This window comes from Chlorocebus sabaeus, chromosome 21 (genome assembly GCF_047675955.1).
Source record: "Chlorocebus sabaeus isolate Y175 chromosome 21, mChlSab1.0.hap1, whole genome shotgun sequence".
Classification (NCBI taxonomy): domain Eukaryota; kingdom Metazoa; phylum Chordata; class Mammalia; order Primates; family Cercopithecidae; genus Chlorocebus; species Chlorocebus sabaeus.
Window position 1 is genome coordinate 6,413,705 of NC_132924.1, and position 27,213 is coordinate 6,440,917.

The 27,213-nt window shown below is 42.2% G+C and overlaps 1 protein-coding gene across 3 annotated transcripts in view; it reads right to left on the bottom strand.

Moving 5' to 3' along the window:
* LANCL2 (LanC like glutathione S-transferase 2) overlaps nt 1-27,213 on the bottom strand; it is a 67,743-nt gene that overhangs the window by 9,398 nt on the left and 31,132 nt on the right. For all 3 annotated transcript variants that reach the window (XM_007981278.3, XM_007981279.3, XM_037988307.2), the window contains exons 3-6: nt 24,461-24,668; nt 22,990-23,137; nt 21,726-21,872; nt 12,617-12,799 (exon numbers count right to left, since the gene is read on the bottom strand). In XM_007981278.3, coding sequence (XP_007979469.1) covers nt 12,617-12,799; nt 21,726-21,872; nt 22,990-23,137; nt 24,461-24,668 — 686 coding nt within the window. The remainder of the gene's footprint in view (nt 1-12,616; nt 12,800-21,725; nt 21,873-22,989; nt 23,138-24,460; nt 24,669-27,213) is intronic.

Below are 27,213 nucleotides of genomic sequence, written 5' to 3' on the forward strand. Positions count from 1 at the left end.
TTCCCTTGTACATTTTCTTCTTTCTCCTCACACGCCATATACTGTTTTCCTGATCCTTTCCTCAGAGTCTGTTCTTAGTTATGTCTACCTGCTAACTCATCCCATTCCAGTGCAAATGGGTTTTGGACAATGGATCAGAGGCACAAAGGTCATCACTACTTGGGTGGCAGGTCAGGTCCCTCTACTTGTGACTGATTAGCTGGGCACTCAGTCGAGAAGGGCTCTGAGGTCGCAGGAAAAAGGCGGAGGTGGGGGGACTGGGCACGAACTGCGACCAGTGTCTACAGAGGGCAGAGCGGGAAACAGAGGCACAGCAAATCACCAGGGAGATTAAATGTTCCCAAAGTTAGGCTGTTAGGGAATCAGAAGCAGGACCCCCTCTATCAGTCACAAAGGCAGCTAAGATGTGGGCTCTGGGGTCAGACAGCCTGACCTGAGTCCCTACTGTCACCCTTTAACTGTGTGACCTTGGCTAAGTCACTGAAAAGTCTATGTCTTAGTTTTCTCAACTATAAAAGGATGACCGTCCTTCACCTCAGTGGCTTGCTATGAAGATTAAGATGTGATCACATCCTTGGAGCTTCTGGAACAGTGCCTGGCACATGGGAAGTGCTAGCTATTTCTTGGCTATGATTAACCATTACTCTTTCTATGGTATCGTGCCAGCACACATACTTCATCCTGTCACTTGCATCTTAAGCCTCTGAAAATGAACTGTAAAGGAAAACATGTTTTCCCATCCTAAGGAAATATTTGGTCAAAGCTAATGGGCGAGAAGATATTGTTTGAGAGGTTGTGTCCTGAAATCACACAGAGTGAGGACAGCCCTAAATTAGTGAGCCAGAGCTGCCCCTGCTGGTGGGAGCCCGGGTGACTGAGGGTCCACATGGAAACCGGACAGGGTTCCTTCATGCCGTCCCTGTGCCTGCGAGGCTGAGGCTGCTCGAGCCATGCCCCCAATGCAGCCTGCACTGCTGCTTCTCAGCACCAGCAGCCTACCATGTCTGCTCCTGCCACCACATACACTCATGCTCTAAGCAAACAGCTACTTCTAACAGCGAGACATCCGAGAATTCAGAACTACAGAAAAGAGCTCCTGGACTAAATCACAGATTCATCTTCTCCAGGTTGTATTACAGCAATCATACATGGGCTACAAAATCCATGTACTTATCCACATTACCTCCCCCAAATGGTAAGTTTCCCTGGGCAGTACAGGACAGAAAGTGCAGAAAGACAGCACAATGCAAACGAAAACCCGAGGGCTCTGGAGTCAGTCAGACGCAGGGCTAGAGTCCCTGTTCCACTACGGCAGGCTGTGACTTCAGGTCAGCTGCCGCACCCGACCTGGGCCTGTGCGCCCATGCTACAAAACGGATGGATCCCAAGATGACTCAAACATCAGAAATAGAGACAAGGGTTTTAGGCAGTTAATAGAAATATCTTCAAAGATGAAAAGGGGACTATAATCATCATCAGTGAACCCTCAGAAGAGAAAGGCAGAATAAGACAGAAACAAAGGGATATTCTGGACCTAGAAAAACATCAATAGCTAAAATTACAAAACTCGCTGGGTGGGTTTACGAGCAGGCTGGACATAACAGAAGAAATCATGAGTGAATACAAAACCAGGGAAATAGCAATCATCTAATCCTAATTACAGAGAAGAACAAGAAATCTAGAAAACAAAAGCCTCAGGAACCTGCAGGAAAAGAGGGGCCAGTCACCCAGTGTACTAAAAGATACACGTTTACAAGTTCAAGTTCAAAGGATCTTAAGCACGATAAATACAAATACATCTAGGCGTGTGACAGTTAAACTATTAAAAACCAAAAATTAAGAGGAAACCGTGAAAGCCTCTAGAGAAAAAGCACACGTTCCATACAAGAGAACAGTGCAGAGAATGACTTGGAAACAACAGAGGTGGACGATGACGGAACAATGCCTTTTTAAAGCACCGAAAAGAAAAAAAGTCAACCTAGAATTCCCCATCCAGCAAAAATGTATTTAAGAATAAAGGTGAAATAAAAACAAATTTAAGACAAATGAAAATCAATTTGTTGTCACCAAACCTATGCTAAGTAAAATTCTACAGGATGAAAGAAATAATACCGGATAGAAATCAGGATCTTCAGGAAGAAACAAAGACCACTAAAAATGGGCACTACATAAATAAATAACAAAACTATCTTTTTTGCTTGTATCAATTAAAATAAAATATGCAGGGCTATTTAAAGCAAAATTTCTGGCCAGCCATGTAGTTCACACCTGTAATCTCAGCACTTTAGGAGGCTGAAACAGAAGGATCACTTGAGCCCAGGAGTTCGAGACTAGCCTGGGCAACACACTGAGGACCCTGTCTCTTCAAAAATAATTTTTAAAATTAAAAATAAAGCAAAAATTCTAACATTATATCAGTGGTTTACAACATTCGTAGATTTTATAAACATGGCAGATAGAGTGCAAAGCTCTGGAGTAAGCAGAACCACCTGCCTATGAGTTTCTTACAGTTTATATGAAGCGGCTCAGTGTTAACTCTAAGGAGATTATGAAAAGCTAAGGATATATATTGCAACCCCTGTAGCACTAGTAAAAAAAATATGCAAATAGATACAGTTAGAGAGTTAACAGAGGCCCAGGCACGGTGGCGCTCACACCTGTAATCTCAGCACTTAGGAAGGCCGAGGCGGGCGGATTACCTGAGGTCAGGAGTTTGAGACCAGCCTGGCCAACACGGTAAAATCCCGTCCCTACCAAAGATACAAAAATTAGCCAGCTGGGCATGGTGGCACGTGCCTGTAGTCCCAGCTATTCAGGAGGCTGAGGCAGGAGAATCGCTTGAACCTGGGAGGCGGAGGTTGTGGTGAGCTGAGATCTCACCACTGCACTCCAGCCTGGGTGACAAAGCGAGACTCCATCTCAAAAAAAAAAAAAAAAAAAAAAAAAAAGACTCAACAGAAAAATTAAAACAGAATCCTAAAAAATTTCCAACTAATCTCTCTACCTCCCTATAAAAAAAAAAAGAAAAAAGAAAAAAAGAAAAAAGCAGGAAAGAAAAAACAGAGGGAGGAAAAACACAAAATGTAATTAAAAAAAATTTTAAATGGCAGAGCTGAATCCAACCGCATCAATAATTATATTAAATATATATGAACTAATTGCAATTAAAACACTGAGATTATTAGACTAGCTATAACACAAGTCCCATACAGGCTGAAAGCAAAAAGATGTGTCACGCAAACAGTAATTATAAAATGCTGGAGCAGCTGCATTAATATCAGACAAAGTAGATTTCAAGACAAAGAATATTACCAGAGATAAAAGGAACACTCCATGATGATAAAAGAGTCAATTCATTAGGAAAACATAACCATCATAAACATGTATTAGGACAGAGCCTCAAAATGCATGAAGCAAACAGTAAAAAAATTAAAGAGAAGAAAATAAACAGTTCGGAGACTGTAAAACTCCTCCTCCCATGACTAAGTAAACAAACAGCTCAAACAATATTATATAAGACAAATCCGTGAGGGTCAGCACACTACAAGCCCATACAGTCTGATCTGTAAATGAAGTTCCCTGGAGTGTGGTCATGATGGTTCATTCACACACTGGCTGTGGCTGCTTTTGTGCTACAATGATAGAACTGAGTGGTTGCAGAGATTGCATGGACCGCAAGCCTAAAATATTTACTGTCTGGGTCATTACAGGAAGTTCGCTGACCTCTGTAATTGAAGATCTGAACGATACATCCAACCATTGGCCTAACTGACATTTCTAGCACACTATGCCTGACAACTAGAGAATACACATTCCATGCAAATGCACGTGGGACATTCATCAAGACAGACTAAATACTGAGCCATAAAATACATCTAAGTAAATTTTAAAACGTTAAATCGTACATAGTATGTTTTGTAACAATGGAATTAAATCAGAAGTCAATGAAAATATCTATACAATTCTGAAATATCTGAAAAATACACAACCCACTCCTAAATAACCCATGAATCAAAAGAGAAATCATAAGGGTAATTAGGGACTATCTAAAACTAAATGAAAATGAAAACAAGACATAAAATATTTGGGAATGGAGCTAAAATAGTGCTTAGAGGAAAATGTAAAGCTTTAAATGCTTGTATTAGAAAAAAAGAAAGGTACAAGACCTAAGATTCCACTTTAAAAAGTTAGAAAACGGCAAAGTAAATCTAAAGTCCATAGAAATAAATTTTATTTATTTTTATTTTTTATGTTTTTTAAGACACGGTCTTACTCTGTCACCTAGGCTAGAGTGCAGTGGCACCACCATGGCCAGATAATTTTGGATTTTTTGTAGAGATGAGGTCTATGTTGCCCAGGTTGGTCTTGAACTTGTGGCCTCAAGCTATCCTCCACCTTGGCCTCCAAAATTGCTGGAATTGAGGGGCGGAGCAAGATGGCTGAATAGGAACAGTTCCAGTCTCCAACTCCCAGCGTGAGCCACACAGAAGACAGGTGATTTCTGCATTTTCAACTGAGGTACTGGGTTTATCTCACTAGGGAGTGCATGACAATCAGTGCTGGTCAGCTGCTGCAGCCCGACCAGCGAAAGCTGAAGCAGGGGGAGTCATCGCCTCACCTGGGAAGCGCAAGGGGGAAGGGAATTCCTTTTCCTAGCCAGGGGAACTGAGACACACAACACCTGGAAAATCGGGTAACTCCCACCCCAATACTGCGCTCTACCAAGGATCTTAGCAAACGGGCACACCAGGAGACTATATCCAACACCTGGCCGGAAGGGTCCCACGCCCACAGAGCCTCCCTCATTGCTAGCACAGCAGTCTGCCATCTGGCGGTAAGGCAGCAGCGAGGCTGGGGGAGGGGCGCCCGCCATTGCTGAGGCTTAAGTAGGTAAACAAAGCGGCTGGGAAGCTCGAACTGGGTGGAGCTCACAGCAGCTCAAGGAGTCCCGCCTGTCTCTGTAGACTCCACCTCTGTGGACAGGGCACAGCTAAACAACAACAACAACAACAACAACAAAAAGCAGCTGAAACCCCTGCAGACGCAAATGACTCTGTCTGACAGCTTTGAAGTGAGCAGTGGATCTCCCAACACGGAGGTTGAGATCCGAGAACGGACAGACTACCTGCTCAAGTGGGTCCCTGACCCCTGAGTAGCCTAACTGGGAGACATCCCCCACTAGGGGCAGACCGACACCCCACACCTCACACGGTGGAGTACACCCCTGAGAGGAAGCTTCCATAGCAAGAATAAGACAGGTACACTCGCTGTTCAGCAATATTCTATCTTCTGCAGCCTCTGCTGCTGACACCCAGGCAAACAGGGTCTGGAGTGGACCTCAAGCAATCTCCAACAGACCTACAGCTGAGGGTCCTGACTGTTAGAAGGAAAACTAACAAACAGGAAGGACACCCACACCAAAACCCCACGTACGTCACCATCATTAAAGACCAGAGGAAGATAAAACCACAAAGATGGGGAAAAAGCAGGGCAGAAAAGCTGGAAATTCAAAAAATAAGAACGCATCGCCCCCTGCAAAGAAACGCAGCTCATCGCCAGCAAGGGATCAAAGCTGGACGGAGAATGACTTTGATGAGATGAGAGAAGGCGGCTCCAGTCCATCAAACTTCTCAGCTAAAGGAGGAATTACGTACCCAGCGCAAAGAAACTAAAAATTTTGAAAAAAAAGTGGAAGAATTGATAACTAGAATAATTAATGCAGAGAAGGCCAAAATTGCTGGAATTACAGGAGTGAGCCACTGGGCCCAGACCCATAGAAGGAAGTTTTAAAAAGAAAAGAAGAAAAATCAATGAAAAAGGAAATAAAGCTAAAATTTATAAGTTTATTTCTTTAAAAGATCAATAAAACTTTGAGAAAGCTGCTATCTAGACTGAGGAAAGAGAGAGAAAACATAAATTACTAATATCAAGAATAAAAGGGAGGCCAGCGTGGTGGCTCACGCCTGTAATCCCAGCACTGTGGGAGGCCGAAGCAGGTGGATCACCTCAGGTCAGGAGTTGCACACCAGCCTGGCCTACATGGTGAAACCCTGTCTCTACTAAAAACACAAAAATTAGTCAGGCGTGGTAGCTTGTGTCTAGAATCGCAACTACATGGAAGGCTGCAGCAGGAGAATTGCTTGAACCCAGGAGGCGGAGGTTTCAGGGAGCCAAGATCATGCCACTGCACTCCAGCCTGGCAGGAACGGCAAGATTCTATCTCAAAAAAAAAAAAAAAAAGGAAAAGAAAAAAGAATAAAAGACTTCGGACTGTATTAAACATTAAAAAAATGAGATATGAATAACATGCCAATACATTTGACAACTTAGATAAAATGAGAAAACATATTGAAAAACACAGTTTACAAAGTTGATGCAAAATGATTCTATTAATGAAATTGAATTCATAATAAAAAAATTTTCCCACACACATTTAAGCAAGTAATAACACCAATTGTACACAAAATCTTTCTGAAAATAAGAGAAAACACTTTCCAACTCATGTATGTGACCAGCATAATCCTGATACCCTATTGCTAATAAAAACAAAGATTTTATAGAAAAAGAAAATATGCACTAATAGAGACATAAAAATCTTTAAATATTAGCAAATCAAATCTAGGAATATTAATAAAAAGAAAAGGATAAAAATCATGTCCAAGTGAGGTTTATACTAGGAATGCAAGGTCGACTCAACTTTTAAAAACCAATCAATGTAAAAATCACCATATTAATACAACAAAAGAGGAAAACCATAGGAGCATTTGCATAAATCCAGGGAAGAAAATGACAAAATTCAACACCCCTTCATGATACCCAGTAATAAAAGGAAACTTCTTCAATCTGATAAAAGGCATCTAAGAAAAACAGTTAAAAGTATACTTGATAGGGAAATATTTAATTTTTTTTCTATGACTGTGAATAAAGCAAAGATGTCCACTCTGACCACTTCTGTTCAATATTCTACTATAGATCCTAACCAATGTAATAAGAGCGGTAAAGGAAATACAAGGCACAGAGGTTGAAAATCACAGATACAATATGTGTACACAGAAAATCCCAAGTAAGCTATAAAAAAGCTACTAGAACTGATACATGAATTTAGCACAGAATATAAAGTCAATATACAAAAAGCAGCTGTGGCCAGTTACAGTAGCTCAAGCCTATAATCCCAGCACTTTGGGAGACTGAGGTGGGCAGGTCCCTTGCTTGAGCTTGGGAGTTTGAGACCAGCCTGGGCAATATGACGAAATCCTATCTCTACAAAAAATAAAAAAATTAGCCAGGCATGGTGGTGCATGACTGTAGTCCCAGCTCCAACAGGCTCCATTTTTAGAAGCTGACCAATGGACTCTAAAACTTATATGAAAATACAAAGGACCTGGAACATTCAAAGTGATTCTGAAAAAGAATAAAGTTAGAGGTCTTAAGTTACCTGATCTCAAAACTTACAATAAATGCAGAATAAGAAAAATAACATGGTAATATCATGTAGGTAAACAGGCCAAAGTAACTGAATACAGTCCAGAAACAGACCCAGGCTTATTAGGTCATTTGATTTTTGACAGAGGAACCAAAATCAATCAAACAGGAAAAATAAATGTCTTTTCCATAAAAGGTATGGGAACAATCAGATATCCCTATGATTAAAACAAAAAACCACCTCATTTGTTACCTCATGTAATATCCAAAACTTAATTTGAGATCGATCACAGGCCTAAAGGTAAAATCTAAAACAATAAAGATTAAAGGAGAGTATTATCTATATAACCTGAGGGTAGGTAAGGTTCCTTAGACAAAACACAAAGTAATTATCATAAAAGAAAACACTGAAAAATAGAATTTATCAAAATTTAAAACTCTATTAATTAAAAGATACCATAAAGAATATGATTAGGCAAACTACAGACAGGGAGAAATTATTTGTAAGATATATATCTGACAGAGGGGACTTTAACCAGAACATATACAAAATTCTTACAAAAATAGCAAAAAGACAAAAATAAAATAAAACAATGTAGGTAAAACACATGAAGAGACAGGCTGGGCACAGTGGCTCACACCTATAATTCCAGCACTTTGGGAGGCCAAGGCAGGAAGATTGCTTGAGTCCAGGAGTTCAAAACCAGCCCGGGCAACAAAGCAAGACTCCTACAAAAAAATAAAAAGATTTAGCCAGGTGTGGTGGCACGTGCCTGTAGTCCCAGCTACTTGGGAGGCTGAAGTGGGAGGATCACCTGAGCCCCAAAGGTCGAGGCTGCAGTGAGCCAAGATCCACGACTGCACTCTAGCCTGGGAGACAGTGCAAGGCCCTGTCTCAAAAAATAGTAATAATAATAAGAAGAAGATATGAAGAGACACTCAACAAAAGAAGATACACAATTGACCCATGAGCACATGCAAAAATTAATCAACCCTGGTCAATCAGGAAGATACAAATAAACCACAATGAAAACCTACCAAAATAATTAAAATTAAAAAGACTTTCAACAACAAGTGCTGGCAGATGCAGAACAACCAGAACTTGTGGGAAAAGTCTGGCAATTTCTAAAACTAAACATACACCTACCCTCCAATCCAGTGATTCTACTCCTAGATATTAACCCAGAAGAAATGAAGACATGTGTCTCCAGACAGACCTGTGCAAGACTGTTCATAGCAGCTTGTTCCTAACAGCCAAAACCTGGAAACTAATGAAAAACAATGATAAACTGGCCGGACGCAGTGGCTCATACCTGTAATCCCAGAAGTTTGGGAGGCCAAGGCAGGCAGATCACCTAAGGTCAGGAGTTCAAGACTAGCCTGGGCAACATGGTGAAACCCTGTCTCTACTAAAAGTACAAAAAATTAGCCGGGCATGGTGATGTGTACCTCTAATCCCAGCTACTCGGGAGGCTGACGCACGAAAACTGCTTGAACCCAGAAGGCAAAGGTTGCAGTGAGCCAAGATTGCTCCACTGCACTCCAATCTGGGGGAAAGAGTGAGACTGTGTCTCAAATTAAAAAAAAAAGAAAGAAAAACAATGATAAACTATGGTACATTTATTTAAGTGATGCTTAAAATTAGGAAGGTATCAGAATCTTGAGTAAGGGGGAAAAAAGTATAGTTCAGAAAAATATTTTCAAGTAATTCTGATACCCGTTGAAAAACTTTCCATGTTTCAAATAACCAACTTGCAAACAAGCTTCAAGAACAGAATTTGTATGAAAGCATTTTCTGACATATATACAATAGTTGGTCACCAGGGGGCACTCTCAATGCAGTTCTATCTGGGGCTTCCCAGGGCAGGCGTGTGGGCGTAAGCAGTGATGCTGTGGCTGCTGCCAAATTCAGTTCAGCATCTAAGGACTGCACTGGTGTCACTCTGGTGGGAGTGTTACATGCTTTTTTTGGACATCACATTTACCTTTCCAAATACAATCTCATTTAACAAATGTATTTGTGTACAGCGGCTAAACCCACACAAATTGCTAATGCCCTAGGGCTCAAAACGTGAACAGAAGGAAGAATTTGCCACCGTTACCCATGATTTTTTTGTCAGATAATCAAGAGCTGGCTGTAACTACTCATCAAAATAGCTTCCAGTTGTAACTGGATGTACACAGATGTAATTTGTTAGAAAATCATTCACAATTAATACAATTCCTAATACAATGTAGAATATTGTTAAAATCTTGCCCTTTTTTCTTTTTCTTTTTCTTTTTTTTTTTTTTTTTGAGGCAGGGTCTTGCTGTGTCACCCAGGCTGGAGTGCAGTGGCATGATCATAGCTCACTGCAACCTCTGCCTCCCAGGCTCAAACCATCCTTCCACCTCAGCCTCCCAGGTACCTGGGACTACAGGTATGTGCCACCGCACACAGGTAAATTTTGTATTTTTTTTTTTAAGTAGAGACGTGGTTTCGCCATGTTGCCCAGGCTGGTCTCCAACTCCTGGGCTCAAGCAACCCTCCCGCCTTGGCCTCCCAAAGTGCTGGGATGGCAGGTGTGAGTCATGGCGCCTGGCCAAACTTTTACATTTTAAGGCCATCTAAAACACCATGTAACTTTAAATTAACAAGTAATACACGTTCCTACATAGAAGAGTATACCCTACTAAATACTAACACATGATGAGCATCTACAGGGAGGGAAAATAAATTCTGTGAGTCTGGACTGAACTTACAGTTTTCTTTGTAAACGATAATTAATAATATTTTTTTCAAGTACTTGAACACTTTACACCTTCATCAGCACACCTGAACAACTCAGGACTTCATATGCCAGGAGAAGAAAACGTTAGCACTTGTTAGTACAAAAAACTGGAACATTTCCTACCTAATTTTAAGAGACAGCTTTAATAAATGGAGGCCCTCTCAATGTAACTGTAACTTGAGAGAAAACAGTGTGGAGCTGTGCTTCCCTAGCTTTGCCTCCCCCACCGCACCTGCCCTGCCTTGGTCAAACACAAACCCCACCCTCCACTCAGGGATGCAAACAGATGTGCGGACTCCGCAGCACATGGTCTGTTTCCCCACTGGCAGAGACCTTCAGTCTACACTTATTTTCTGTAGTTTATACTATGAAGAGGATGTATTTTTACCCCCAATGGTAAGACCATATTACATATGCTTTTTCCTTTTTAAATTTTTCGTTGATATATAATAATTGTACATATTTATGGGTGCATGTGGTATACATGCACATAATGTGTAATGATCAAGTCAGGGTATTCAGGATGTCCATTAGCTTGAGCATTTATCATTTATTTATGCTGGGAACATTTCAAATCTTCTCTTCTAGCTATTTTGAAATATAAAATATATATGCTTTTTCAAATTACCACTGATGCCTTCCTACCCCCAGAGGATTCTGATATTCCTCCTTGTTCCTCATGTTCAAGAATCTTAATGTAGAGGACACAATTAACATTTTCAAGACTAAGTATGGGATCTTGACATCTTTGGCTCTATGCTTTCTGGAGGAGAGAAATTTGTTTTGGAACCAACAGGGCGAGGCAAGGTGTTTGAATGGTATTCTGTGCAGAAGCCCTGCCAGGAGGAGCTGGCCACAGCCACCTGCAGCCTGTCAGTGGCAGAGCCGTGCTGGCTTGCTCCCAAGTGGCCGGCAGTGGTGAAAACAGATGGTGGCCACTGTCAGCAGAACTCATGAAAATGAAACGGCCCACGAGGAAGGGTCCCACAGGATAGCCTGGTTCCTGGCACCTGCTTGCTCTCCACAGGGCTCTGTTGAAACAGACTGGAAAGGTACACCCGGCAGCAGAGATCAGCCACCAAGAACAACCAGCTGTGTCGGCTGAGCCTCTTTCACGTGAAGGGAAAAGGAGTTTGACAAAAAGGAGCCTCCACATTTTAGCAGTTATACATCTGTTTTAAGTATCAGAGGGCCCCTGTCTGTACAGTCAATATTGTGCTCACACCTTATTGTTGGACATATCACAGATGTCTATGACACTGAAGTTATAACTGCTCCAAAACTCCAAAAAAGGGAGGCAGTGATTTGAACAGAATTATGTTTTAATGTAAAAGTGAGGGTACTGTTAGAAAGATACATGTTATTTTCAAAAAATACATTTCATCATGTTTCACTCTGACCAAACGTCATAACTTTCTGAGTTGTTTTCTTGAATGCTCATATCTTATATATGATTTGAATATTTTTGGTGGTGTTGTAGGAGGACTCAAAATTTCTGACAAATTAGCCTAAATCATGAGAGATAATTCCCCATAATTTTTCTGAGTAATTTATTATGGTGGCCGTAAAGAAAAAATAAAATTGATTCAGGTATCAGTTCTTATTATTTCCAGGTAGAGATATGAGTTCTGCTCCATTAATTCTATCTATCTATCCTAAACAAAGAGAACTGGCCAAAATACTGTGTTGAACAGAGCAATCATTGTGTTACAGTTGTATACTCTGATGTATGAGCAACAATCTCCAACATCAATTATTACAAATACAGATGTATTAAATAAAAATAAAATTACAAAAGAAGCATCACTGGTTTTCAACTTACATGATAAATCTTAGTCCAGGAAGAAATCAATAGCATTCTTAATATTATGCCCAAACATATTTAAAGCCTACTAGAATTAATCAGTGAAGGTTCAGCCCATTTTCCTACAGTACCCCAGATGTATACAAATTTGAGTACCACCTATGTCTTGAGAATAATATAACAATTTTAAACTCAAAAGCTCTTAGACAATCATTATTATTATTAATAATCCAGCAATAAAGGCTTATTCAAGCAAGAAAATGAAATGATGTGAAAATGAACAAAAAAGCACTTCGGTTATAATCCTATCCACTACTTTACTGGATACCCATACTCATTAGAACGAAAATCATCTCATCACTGCTCTGTCATCTACGTTTTCTTTTACACATGAATATAAATCCTGTTAACACACACAATCACATACACACACACAGACTTGTAGCACTAATGGCAGTGGTGATGAGTGGTAAAATACAAAGACTTTATTTTGTAAAAACATTCATTCTAAAAGGTTTTTAGTGTACAGTCAAATGGCCTTACGAAAGCAAGACCAAAAACCTGACAGGGAAACCTGGCTCCCCACACAGGGGATGGCCGTGACAGTGGAAGCACTGACCTTGTACGCCTGCATAAGCATGTGGATGACCCCCGGGGCACCGTGGCACCAGTGCACCAGCCGGTCTGTTTCATTGCTTAACGATGATGGGTAATTCCCAGATCGGAATTTTTTGTGGCGCACGTAATCAATACTGGGTTTCACCATTTCTGTCAAAGTTTCTTGGTCCACTTTTGCTGCTGGCTTTAAACAAACAAAAATAAAACACAAATTATTTTTTCTGAAGTTATTTCTTTTACATTGTATCACGGCTAACAAAATAAAACATCAATTACATGGAAAACGAAAGAGCACATAAAATTAGAATTAATTCAACTATCAGGTTATTTAAGACTTAGGCAGAACTTGTTTCAACTTTTTGAAATCTCAGTGTTATAATGTATTTTGTCTCCTCTTTGGTGGATGAGTAGTAAAGGAAATGATTAAATGGCAAGTGAACCTAGGAGTAGATAGGTTTTGTTTTGTTGCTTTGCTTTGTTAAAATACGAATACTTGATATCCTTCCATGGGGCTCACACCTTCTAGAAAGCCAGGTACCCCTCTTCTCCCAAATCTATATACTGGCTTTGTTACTCAGCCAAATTATTTAACCTCAGTCTCTTTATCTCTAAAATAGAATAATCATAGTACTCAACTCCTAAGACGTTTGTAAGGAAAAAAGGAGAAAAAAATGCATGCCTCACTCCTTCATCCAACAATTTGTGGTGATACTGGCTTTTACTAACTGAAGGCACTCATTAAATGTTACCTACTAGAATTCATTATTGAATTTGTGTTTAAGTTTTACTACAGGGACTAAGACTAAAAACGTATTTGGAAAATATTTGCAAATTTTGAGGCATTGTTTTTTTAAAAGGACTTAAAACATTCAAATAGTCTCAAGTTACTGTACAGATTCCCACGAAAAAACCTGGTGAGAAGAGTCAGATGGCAAGGCTGAGCTAAGTGAGCGTCTTAGGGTGGCATGCCAGCCCACACGGCACCTTAGGGTGACATGTTAGTGTCACACAATGCCTTTAGGGTGACATGTTAATGCCACAAAATGACTTTAGGGTGACATGTTAATGCCACACAGTGCCTTCAGACTGACATGTTAATATCACACAACGTCTCAGGGTGACATGTCACCACATGACATCCTTAGAATGACAGCACCACACATCTTAGGGTGACGTGTTAACACCTCACGTCTTTAGGGTGACATGTTAGCACCACATGACATCCTTAGAGTGACATGTTAATGCCACACAATCTCTTTAGGGTGACACATTAGCAACACATGACATCTTTAGAGTGACGGGTTAGCACCACACAAACGTCTTAGGGTGACATATTAGCGCTACAGAACGTCTTCGGGTGACATGTTAACACCACACAATATCTTTAAAGTGACATGTTAGCACCACATAAATCTGCATATTGGTGAAGTCTGAGATAGAGAACCTGTCTCTGGCCACTGACTTTTCATTTGGCTTTGGTGGCAAATATCGGGGTGATGTAAAGTACTCTCAAAACGGAAATAAAATATTGCATTGCTTTAAATTCTCATCATTCCATAAGCACCAAAGTTTACAACATGACATCTTCTCCTATAGAATAAAAAACCTCATTTCTTCAACAAAAAGTTAATTTTATTAAAAATAAAGGAAAGATAATTTAAGGAATATCAATACTTCTAAATTTCATTGAAATAAAACTATATTTAGTAGAAAATCTTTAGGTGTTTTTCCTGATACACACTTAAAGACTGTATTAGCTTTTTAAAAACTATAGGTCATGAAGTTTATTTCCAAAAGGCTACATGATACTTTTAAAATTACTTTCGTACAGGTAATAAATACAGAACCACTTTAAAAAGTCAAAAAATATTGAGGAGCTTAATTCAAAGACCAACAGACCATGTCCTTCCTAGGACACAACTGAGTTCCTTTTTGTTGTGGTGGTTGTTAGCTGCTTATTCATATTACCACGGTATTTCTAAACAATCCATGCATGGCTGTGCCCTGAGTCACTGATTCTAGGCTTCCCCTTGTGGCAGATGAGGGACACTTTCCTTCCTCTAATCTTCCCAAGAGAATTTCACTCTGCTCACCATCCATAATCCTGTGTTCTTTACAGACTATACTTTGCAAATATTATTTGCTCCTGAAACAGTAAATATACTGAATTAGATATTCTTTTACACCTTTTAGTTTTTCTTGGAGTAACTTTCTAACATTTTATTTGCTTAGTTTTCTTTAAACCAGTACCTAAGCTCTTTCATACCCACCAACAGCTCCATAAAAAGTCTCTCGGTAAGATTTTCCACATGGTCAAATCTACTATGACTTTGTTTTCCCTGGAGGTGACTCTCCATTATCGGCTGCTTTCCAGGTCTTCTGTGCCACTGCTGTCCTGGGACTTGCACCTGTCAACTTCCTGGGGATTCTGCTCCCTCTCTTGTTTGGGTAGCCCCTCTTCCCTGGATCTGATCCTCTTTCTTAGAGCACTCCCTTGTTGTGGTAGACACCACACTCCAGTGGCTTCCTGAGATGGAGTACGGGGAACGGGATGTTTTAAACAGTCTTTGCTCTACTCCACATTTAATTGGTAACTTTCTGGGCAGAATGCAATGTTGGAAATCATTTTTACTCAAAACTTGCAAGTCATTTCCATTTATCTTTTAGCTTCAGTGAAACTGTTGCAAAGTCCAATGCCATTTTTGGACTTTGTACATAACCTTTTTCTCTCTAAAGTTTTTTTTTCTTTTTTCTTTTTTTGAGACGGAGTCTCACTGTCACCCAGGCTGGAGTGCAGTGGCATGATCTCGGCTCACTGCAACCTCTGCCTCCCAGGTTCAAGCAATTCTCCTGCCTCAGCCTCCCAAGTAGCTGGGACTACAGGTGCACGCTGCTACACGTGGTTATTTCTTGTCTAATGTTTTAAGCACTGTCTCTTTATCCCTTTAGCTTAAGCTTTCACAATGAAATGGATTTGTGTGGATTTGTCTGTCTTTATGGATTTGTCTGTTCCTTCATTGTGTAGGAACCTGGTAGGTCTTTCCAATATGCAACTATGTCCCTCATTTCTTTTTTTTTTTTTTTTGGAGATGGGGTCTCGCACTGTTGCCCAGGCTGGAGTGCAGTGGCGTGATCTCAGCTCACTGCAACCTCTGCCTCCTGGGTTCAAGTGATTCTCCTGCCTCAGCCTCCCAAGTAGCTGGGATTATGGGTGCCCACTACCATGCCCAGCTAATTTTTTGTATGTTTTTAGTAGAGATGGGGTTTCACTGTGTTGGCCAGGCTGGTCTCAAACTCCTGACCTCAGTGATCTGCCCACCTTGGCCTCCCAAAGTGCTGGGATTATAGGCATGAGCCACAGCACCCAGCCTATGTCCCTCATTTCTACAGCATATTCTTGTGTTATTTTCCTCCCTCCTATTGTGTGTTCTCCCTCACTAGGTCTCCCACCAGTCACATGCTGAACCTCCTGGATTAATCCTCTTGCTTTCTTACGCTTTCCTCTCCCATTGTCTTATTTCTGCCCGCTTTCTAAGATATGACTTTGATTACCAAACATTTTCATGAATTTATTAAAAATTCAGCTATTGCCGGGCGCGGTGGCTCAAGCCTGTAATCCCAGCACTGTGGGAGGCCGAGACGGGCGGATCACGAGGTCAGGAGATCGAGACCATCCTGGCTAACACGGTGAAACCCCGTCTCTACTAAAAATACAAAAAACTAGCCGGGCGAGGTGGCGGGCGCCTGTAGTCCCAGCTACTCCGGAGGCTGAGGCAGGAGAATGGCGTAAACCCGGGAGGCGGAGCTTGCAGTGAGCTGAGATCCGGCCACTGCACTCCAGCCTGGGCGACAGAGCGAGACTCCGTCTCAAAAAAAAAAAAAAAAAAAAAAAAAAAAAAAAAAAAAATTCAGCTATTATACTTTTTATTTTCAAGAGCTCTCTTTTTCCATCAAATGTTTCCTGTTTCTTGGATGCAACAGCATCTCTTATTTCCCTGAGGATATTAATTATGAATTATTATTTCTTCAAAGCTTTCTTCCACTTCCTGCTTTCTCTTTGTTTTTACTTCTACTTTTCAGGTCTCCACCTTTCAAGCTGGGGCTTTTCTGCCGTGTCTGCTCATCGGCTACCGGTCTGTGCTCACACATAAGGCACAGCTCCTCGCTGCCCTCAGTGCACAGGAGGGGCTGCGGAATGGTGGGAATCACTGTGGAGTGGCTGGATGGGGGATTGCCGGGGTCTCCAAAGAAGTAGACCAACAGGATGTATAGAAGTAGAGAAAGAGATTCACTCCAAGGAACTGGCTGCAGAGGCTTCATGAGTCCACAAACTGCCTGGGGTGGCCAGCAAGCTGGAGACTCAGGAAGGAGCTGCAGTTGGAGTCTGAAAGCAGAGTGCTGGAGAATCCTCTCTTGCCTGGGGGTCCAGCATTTTGTTCTAGTCAGACCTTCAACTGTCTGGACAAGGCCCACTCACATCCTATGGGGCAGCTGGCTTCACTCAAAGTCCACCAACTTAAATGTAAATCTCATTCAAAAACACCCTCAAAGAAACATCCAGAATAATGCCTGACCACATGTCTGGGCACCAGGGATCAGCCAAGTTGACACATAAAATTAACCATCATGGATGGCAGACTAACGTTTTAATGGGGGTTTTCAAATACCTGTACTTATGAAACTTTTATCTGAGCTACTTGTTTCTCCAGAAGTGACTTCAAGTCCCGAGCGGGGTGGAGGTGGCGCTGCCCCTTGGGGTGAAGGAGAGGTGACGGTGCCTGAGGCTGGAGGTGACAGACAGGCAGTCTCACCCTAGACCATGGACACTCATTCTCTCCCCCCTATTTTTAGTTCTGTGCTTCACTCCAGCTCTCTTCTACATCTGGCTTTCCTGAATCGAAAAGAGCCTAGTCAGTTTTTCCAGACCTAGCTCCTTTTGTCTCCAGCACGAGTTGAAGGATAGGCAGTTCCCTCCCTGTGCTGGGTGTAGGTTCTCACAGAGGTCCAACCACTGCACATGCTCAAAGAAGCCTCTTGTGCCAGAGCGCCACCTAAGCCCATGTGTGGCACTGCCTACTGGGGACATGGCACTTTCCCCTCCTGAGTTCTGGGGTTCTGTGGAACAAACTGACTTGTTTCTTGTGGGCACCCTCCCCCTCGGCACTGACACCATCTTTCATCCCAGAAGGTCAGCTGTCATTCCTTCATCTGCTTCAGTTCACAGGTTTGCAGCTGGAGCTCCAGATGTCTCCTAGCTTCATCAAAGAACTTTGGTTTCTCTTTTGTTGTTTTTCTGGCTGTTTTGAGATGATTTTCAACAGAACTGTTTTTATTCTATCATGAAAGTGGAGTTCCTTTTAAGCGATATTTTAAGAGTTTTTGCATATATTGTTCTGATAGCCTTCCAACGACACCCTCCAGTTGAAACTACTACTTTTACATGACTAAACTACCAGACAATGAGAAATAAGAACCAAATTCTAAGCCCTCAACTCACTCAGCAGACCCTTTCTTGGCCGAGGAAGCCTGAGGCAACCTTGAAACTAAGCTACCAGTCATGACAGGCCAAGAGGTGGGGCTCACCCTGCTCTGCCCCTCCCGTGCTGACCGCATGAGACTTTCTGCCCTAAGGACTAAGCGGAAACCAGCCCTTTCAGCAGACTGCACTGGCAGTGACAACCACCTGACTGCTCCCCCATCTTCTGCAGCTTCAACAACCAAGCAGCCAGCACTTGCCCCTAAGAAGGCGCCAGGCAGGCTCAGGCCAGCCTATGGAGGACACGCAGGGAGGGGTTTTGTTCCTCTGCTTCACCTTTTGACTCAGAGGGCCGAAAACACTACCCTCAGATCCTGCTCATGCCACCATTTTCTGAACATGGGTCTCAAGGAGCATGAAGCCCAATTGTGCAGACACACACTTCTCTAGCAAATACTCCACGCCTCCTGCAGCTCACCGAACACTTACATTCGGCCACCTGGCTTGGCATACATTCCTGCTCCCTTTCCACTCCCTCAGAATATCTGTTTCTGGCTTCTAGCCCAAGGCTACCATTAGCCATCAGAATGGCCACCCTGCAGGCTGCAACCCAGTATAAGAAACAAAGCCCTCCTTTCCACATTTCTGAACCATCATTCTGCACTGACAACAGCCATGAACCATGCATCCGGGAAGAGATGCAGGCAGCTTCCCTGCAGGCTCCACCACACCACTGCCTAAGAATCTTGAAAGAAAACCTGGCTCAATCTCTAAGTCAAGTACTTACTACATAGTGTTCCACGTTCTTCACTTTAAAAACAGATCAATGGAAAATTTTATGATTTATATTCCTCCCAAGGAAGTCCCTAATATACAGCAAAATCGGCCTAAACACATGAACGACATTGGCGTGGTTCTTACATTACTATGTTCCCCTAGGGGAATTAGCATTAAAAAAAAAAGTTGCCGCCGGGCGTGATGGCGGACACCTGTAATCCCAGTTACTTGGGGGACTGAGGCAGGAGAATTGCTGGAACCTGGGAGATGCAGTTTGCAGTGAGCCGAGATTGTGCCACTGCAATCTGAGACCCTGTCTCACCAAAAAAAAAAAAAAAAAAAAAAGTTCCTGAACCACTGTTAAAACATTTTTCTGGGAAAATACAGAATACACTGTGATAGTTAATTTTATGTGTCAAATTAAACATGGCGTCTGGGTGTGTCTCCAAGGGTGTTTCCAGATGAGATTAGCATTGAACGGTGGACTCAGTCAGGCAGATAGCCGTCCCCAAAGTGAGTGCACCTCATCCAGTCCATCCAGGGCCTGAACAGGACCAAAGGCAGAGAAAGAAAACATCTGCTCCTTCCTGCCTGCCGGCTTCAACCAGGGCAACAGTCTCCTCCTGCCCTTGGACTGGGATTTGGCTCCCCTGGGGCTCGGTCTTCTGACTCGGAGTGGAGTTACAGCCCCAGCATCCCCGGGTCTCAGGCCTGTAGATGACAGATCGTGGGGCTTCTGGGCCTCCATAGTTGCACGAGCCAATTTCTATAAGAAATCCCATCTCAAATATAGTATTTATCTCCTATTGGTGGTTTCTCTGGAGAACCCTAACACATACACAAAATCTAACTGTTCAAAATAACAGTGCCATTTTTAAATGAGATATGGAATTCTGGTTACTTTGAAAGCGTGTACCTGCATCATGAAGAAAATTCGCATGCCTGTAATCCCAGCACTTTGGGAGGCTGAGGCGGATGGATCACCAGAGGCCAGGAGTTCAAGACCAGCCTGGCCAACATGCCGAAACCCCATCTCTACTAAAAATACAAAAATTAGCCAGGTGTGGTGTTGCATGCCTGTAATCCCAGCTACTCAGGAGGCTAAGGCAGGAGAATGGCTTGAACCCAGGAGGCAGAGGTTGCAGTGAGCTGAGAAGGCGCCACTGCACTCCACCCTGGGCAACAAAGCAAGACTCCGTCTCAAAAAAAAAGAAAAAAAGGCCGGGCGCAGTGGCTCACGCCTGTAATTCCAGCACTTTGGGAGGCCGAGACGGGTGGATCACGAGGTCAGGAGATCGAGACCATCCTGGCTAACATGGTGAAACCCCGTCTCTACTAAAACTACAAAAAAAAAAAAAAAAAAAAAAATTAGCCGGGCTTGGTGGCGGGCGCCTGTAGTCCCAGTTCCACGGGAGGCTGAGGCAGGAGAATGGCGTGAACCTGGGGGGCGGAGCTTGAAGTGAGCCGAGATCACGCCACTGCACTCCAGCCTGGGCGACAAAGCGAGACTCAGTCTCAAAACAAAAAAAAAAAAAGAAAGTAAATTCAGAAAACGAACTATATGCATATATGCATGTTTTACTTTCTACAACAATAAAGACAGACAAATAATACCTAGAAAAAGTTTTAATCCTGTGTAGACATGAATTTCCTGGTTTCCTTTAGTGAGTGAGAACATGATATAGTAGATTAGACATAAAAAGAATCTGAAGTAAAATTTAAAAAAGTAATATATATGTTTTCCAGTCTAAGATATCTAAATTCTAATCCACATCCTTTGACTTACTAGTTTTGTAGTTTTGTAGAATAAAGAAAGCTTAATTTAAAAGAAGAAGAAAGAAGGAGAAGGAGGGGAGGTGGAGGGAGAAGGTGGGGAGGGAACAGTGGGCAGGACAGAGGGTGGGGGGGGGGAGGGGGAGGAGGAGGAGGAGGAGGAGGAGGAGGAGGAGGAGGAGGAGGTGGTGGTGGTGGCAGAGGCGGTTTTATGCCTTGCAGGGAAGAGAACATAGGCCACAGGCTAGGCTGAAGTCCTAGGCTTATGCTCAAGCCAAACACAGCCTGAAGCAATGTTTAGTGTGGGGTCTCTACTGGCCTGATAGAAGAGTCAGTACTTAATAGGTGTCAGGGATGACTGAGAGACAAAATCATAACCACAGCAATAAACTCATCAAAAATATAGAAGACAACTGACAGCAAGCGAGGTTATCAGGACGTGACAAAGTCACTGCCTCAGTTGGCCTCTGCAGGCCCTGTTGCTCCCTGAAGATTTTTCCCCATTAAGAGTTCCTACTGCAATCAGCAGGAGGACAAGCACAGAAGAAAAGGGTGGGCAAGCCAGGCACGGTGGCTCATGCTTGTAATCCTAGCACTTTGGGAGGCCAAGGTGGGCGGATCACGAGGTCAGGAGTTCGAGACCAGCCTGGCCAATATGGTGAAACCCCGTCTCTACTAAAAATACAAAAATTAGCTGGAGGTGGTGGTGTGCGCTTCTAGTCCCAGCTGCTTGGGAGGCTAAGGCAGGAGAATCGCTTGAACCCGGGAGATGGAGGTTGTAGTGAGCCGAGATCGCGCCTCTGCACTCCAGCCTGGGCGAGAGGGTGAGACTCCGTCTCAAAAAAAAAAAAAAATGTGTGGGGAAGAGATAACTAATCTGCTCTAAGACTCCATACCAAATGTACTCAGGAACTCACTGGACTCTTAGAAATCCACTGCCTGTGGTTTATGAGGTAGAGTTACGCATCTGCGATTCAAAGTAGGGTATTTCAATCCAGCCTGCAGGATTGTTTGTATGCAGGATTCATTTCCCATTTCATGTTTGATCAAATATACTGCAGTGTGTAAGAGAATTCTTACCTACCTGCATTAACATGTAGTAGATTCCAGCCATGCCATGGGCTGCTCCAACGTACTGCTTCCGGTGCCACTGGTACAGCAGTGGGCAGCGCTCCGTTTTTCTTTCTTCCCTTGACAAAGTCTTACCGGACTCAATAATAGCATTGACTACCTACAGAGAGAACGAGACAGCATAAATCTAAAACTGTATATGTACCCTGTTATAGTTCAATTAACAGTATGTCATATATATATATGACATATATATATAGAGAGAGAGGCAGAAAACTTAATCTAAAAGTCTTTAAGCAGTTAGCAGTTAACATACTTATATTTCTTTTATAAATTAATAAATGCAGGCAGAAAGAAATCAGGAGCCAATGTTAGAGTAGGAAAAGATAGTAAGTCTAAGAAATAAAAAATTCTTTGTATAAAAAGTCAACCAAAAATCTAGAAAAACGTCTTATAAAAACTGTTTTGGATTTCTTAGTTGCTCCATAGCTGCAGTGCTTTTCCCAAAAGAGCAGCACATACACCTATCAGAAAAGGCTGGAGGAACTGGCTTTATTTATGAAAGACTAATGATATGAGGTCTGCTCTGGCATGAAGGATTTCAGCTAGATCAAAAGCAGAGCATGTCTGGAATGACGGTTTCCTCACGTCTATCTCCTCTCACCCTTTTTGGGAAAGTATTCCAAGTTTTAGCTGGGCATCTGGCCCCCTAGTTACAGACAGCTGAACACAGACACTTGATGAAGTTCTGGCACTGGGATGGGAGCAGAAGTAAAGTGGGCAACTTGGAAACCGAGTCCCTAACAAGGAAGCTGTGTCACCTCCACCTCCTCTTTCCCCTTCAAAGGTTGAGGGGCTAAACTAGCTTTGGTCCTGCAAATAAGGGTATGCCCCTAGGACAAGGCAGAATGAGACATAAGAAGTTGGTCCCCACTCGTACCAGCCTGAAATGCTTACCAGCTCAGACATCTCATGAAAGATAAATAAACATTCGAACTCTCTAAAGCCGCTGTTGTTTAGCTCCAGTAAAAACAGATGAATTAATAAAAGATGAAAGAGAGTACGGGGTTTTTTTGTTAATGTTCCTAGAAAAAAATAGGGGCTATTTCTTACTTTTGATGAGTACTTAAAAAAGTACTTCTTAAGAAATACTTCAGTATTTCTTACTTTAAAAAGTAATGCTACCTAGAAACAGATTCCAGCTATTAATACAACTCAATGCTAGCAAACAAGTTTGAATGGTAGAGATGCCCATAGTTGCCCATATCCCACAGTACCTCTTTAATAGCTGACTCACACACGGTGCCTGGACCTATCTCCGTGTTCAGGTACAGTAAAGCATACAGATAACCTGCCCGTCCATAAAGCAGCTCATCAGGAAGGTCTGATTCTTGGCAGACAACCGCTCTCTGGAGTTGCAAAAGTCTAACCAATAAGAAAAATTAATTTTTTCCCAGAGGAATTCTAAAGTACTTCTTCCTGAAACACTAAACCTGTTGCTTTAGGAATTACCTGTTATTTATTTTAAATTTAAAACTATGATTTTTAAAAATATTCCCAAATCCAGAACACAACAAAAATGTCTCCAGTTCACTGGTCTCCTTTAGAATGTCAAAATTAAAACTAAAACATCTTTCTGTTAATTTCTACCTTTACATCTATTTTAAACCATAAAATTTTATTTTGAAATCCAGAAGTAAAAGAAAGTGATTTAAAATTTAAATAAAAATGGTACTGCAGGCCAGGCGCGGTGGCTCATGCCTATAATCCCAGCACTTTGGGAGGCTGAGGCAGGTGGATCACCTGAGGTCAGGAGTTCAAGACCAGCCTGACTAACATGGTGAACTCCCATCTCTACTAAAAACACAAAATTAGCTGGGTGTGGTGGCACATGCCTGTAATCCCAGCTACTTTGGCGGTTGAGGCAGGAGAATCCCTTGAACCCAGGAGGCGGAGGTTGCAGTGAGCTGAGATCGCACCATTGCATTCTAGCCTGGGCAACAAGATTGAAATTCCATCTCAAAAAAAAAAAAATGGTACTGCAATGTCACCAATGCTTGGGAATTAGATTGTCGTTCTCTCTTTATTTTTTTCTTTCTTTTTCTTTAGAGACAGGGTCTTGCTCTGTTGCCCAGGCTGGTGTACAGTGGCAGGATGGTGGCTCACCGCAGCCTTGAACTCCTGAGTTCAAGTGATCCTCCTGCCTCAGCCTCCCAAGTTAATGGAACTACAAGCGCATGCCGCCATACCCAGCGTCACCCTGTCTTTCAACAAACATTAATTGACTAGCACGTGCCAGATACTCTACCAGACCCTAGGAATGAGCCGTGATTTCTGCTTCTTCAAGAAAGAATATAAACCAATAGGTGCAATAAAAGCTTACATTCCCTAATTGTTCCATCATTAGCATATCTAATCAGTTACTTAAGGGTTGAACCTAAGATCGGTTTAGTTATTATGGTGAATCTAAAGCATGTAAGCTAATTTTCATGCACTGAAGAAAACTAAAAATTGCTTAGGAAAGATGGTTAAAATCAAGAAATATATTTATTTATCCCAAAATTAAGGCACACACATGCTTGGATAAAAAGAGGGCATATGATCCCACCACTACGCTCAAGATTAACAGTTTGGCACGATCTGTTTACAGCAATGGATGAAATTAAAAACAGTTTCCTTTTTGAATCTTTCTACAGCAAGAGCTTTCACTGGGAATTGGGAAAAAATGTTTCCAGTTCTAAAACTCACTTTGTGATGCATTCCTGGGATTCACAGTCACTTCTGAGTTTGTGGTAAATCACAGCTCCAACAGCCAGAGGCCCGGCATCCCCACAGAGGAAGGTGACCCTCCGGCCATTCAGATTCCGAAGTGTTCTTTTTACGTAATCCAGGGATCGGAGCAGGTAGGTTTGGTCACATGTGACCCGGTACAACTGCAGGTACAAAAGGGCTATGCCTGGAATAATTTCCCACCCCAGAAGAAAAGCATTATTATCTTTTCCTTTTATCTTCAGGACATTATTTGTAATTACATGAAATACCTTCTACATAAATCTATGTTTCCAAAGGGGTGACACCAAAACAATACATATCATACATTTCTTTTGTTTGTTTTTTGTTTGTTTGAGACAGAGTCTTGCTCTGTCACCCAGGCTGGAGTGCAGTGGTGCAATCTCGGCTCACTGTAAGCTCCGCCTTCTGGGTTCACGCCATTCTCCTGACTCAGCCTCCCGAGTAGCCAGGACTACAGGTGCCCGCCACCACGTCTGGCCAATTTTTTTGTACTTTTAGTAGAGACGGGGTTTCACTGTGTTAGCCAGGATGGTCTCAATCTCTTGACCTCATGATCTGCCCGCCTTGGCCTCCCATTAAGTGCTGGGATTACAGGCATGAGCCACTGCACCCGGCCCCCATATCATACATTTCTGAAAGATGAATAAACAAAACAAAACCAAGACAGAGAAATTAGGGAGGAAAGAACAGAAACCAAGTTTGTACATGTTAGTTTGGTGTTTGTCCTGGCATAGTGATGTAATACCTCTTATTCACAGACAAGAGAAGATACATCACTTCCTACTCATCCTGAGTTAATTTTCATTCATTCCAAAGTTGTATTCATTCTTCCTTGTAGATCCTAACATCGATCCTCTTCTTTTTACTTCTCATAAAATCATTTCTCTTATGTTATCCCAAATGATTGCTTTTCTGAACTTTATACCCTCTTCTTCCTTTTTTTTCTCCTATTGTTCCCAATTTTTGTTTCTTTTTTTTTTTTTTTTCTGAGACGGAGTCTCGTTCTGTCACCCAGGCTGGAGTACAGTGGCCTGATCTCCGCTCACTGCAAGCTCCGCCTCCCAGGTTCACGCCATTCTCCCGCCTCAGCCTCCTGAATAGCTGGGACTACAGGCACCCACCACCATGCCCGGCTAATTTTTTGTAATTTTAGTAGAGATGGGATTTTACTGTGTTAGCCAGGATGGTCTCAATCTCCTGAACTCGTGATCCGCCGGCCTCAGCCTCCCAAAGTGCTGGGATTACAGGCATAAACCACGGTGCCCAGCCTATTTTTCCCAGTTTTTCAATGTTCTTTAGTGAACAACCCTACAACTGACCAACCAACTGGTGAGTGAACTCGCCATTTCTGGAGCAGCCACACAGTACAGAGTAAGGCGACCAGTACAAAGGGCGTGTGTGTTCATCACCCACCAACCTTTCCATTTTGGATAAAGAACAGACTCAGATCTTCAAATGAATCCGAGAATCTCCAGAGAACGGCCTATATGGCTTCTTAAAGAAGCATGTTCGTATATCTGGGTTTGAGAAGACAATATGACAGCTAAGTTAAAAAAAAAAAAAAGAATCAGCATAAATATGTATTTACTAAAGTCTTTTATAGGAACAAGTATTGGCAGACATGACATGCTGGTGAAAAGGCCAAATGAAACATTTCTTTCATGTTTAAGTTGAGGTTCTTCAATATTCTAGTCTTTGTCTAATATCCTACTCTGATTTTTATTATTTTTCATTTTGCTTTTTTTTTCTTGAGACACAGTCTCACTCTGTTGCCCAGGCTGGAGTGCCGTGGCGCAATCTTGGCTCAATGCAACCTCTGCCTCCTGAGTTCAAGTGATTCTCCTCCCTCAGCCTCCTGAGTAGCTGGGATTACAGGCGTGCGCCACTATACCCGGCTAATTTTTGTATTTTCAGTAGAGACAGGTTTTCACCATGTTGGTCAGACTGATCTCGCACTTCTGACCTCGTGATCCGCCCACCTCGGCCTCCCAAAGTGCTAGGATTAACAGGTGTGAGCCACTGTGCCCGGCTTCATTTTGCTTTTTAAATTTCTCCAAATATCTAGCTGCTTCTTTCTTCAATTCTTCTATTCAGGGTATATTACTTCTCTTTCAAATTAATCCTTAACACTTTTTGAAGTCTTTCATCATTATCCATTTCTTTAAAGATGTTGAGTCAAACAGATAAGAAAGTAGCATATTTGGAAGCTCTGAAAAAAATTCTTCTGCATGAGTTGCTTATCATCGCCCTGAGAGTATGTTTTCTACATTCAAAAAATATAAGCATACAGGAAACAGACAGTAAAACTTAAGTACCTACAAATTTCAAACATAATAATCACTATAAAGGCTTACAAATGAGTATTCTGATTGATTCAGAAATCTCTAAAAATAGGACGCTGATCTGATTAACCTATGAACCTAAACATCTACAGTTACAGATACTTAATGCTTCAGTATTTTAAGTAAATGGTAACAGGTAAAGTAAAAATAAAAAAGGTCATCACGCTTTGTCATTTTTTTGTTGGCAGGCGCACATGTTGCACTAGGTAAAAGGAGCTAGAATGAACAGGCCTTAGCCATGTGGTGGGAGGTGCTGGGGAGCACACGCCTGTGAGCAGGCTCAACCTTCTAGATAGCCTGTGTCTTTGGACTGTGAACTGCACCAGTGCCTCCCATCCCCACACCTTCAGTTGGCCAGGATGGCCA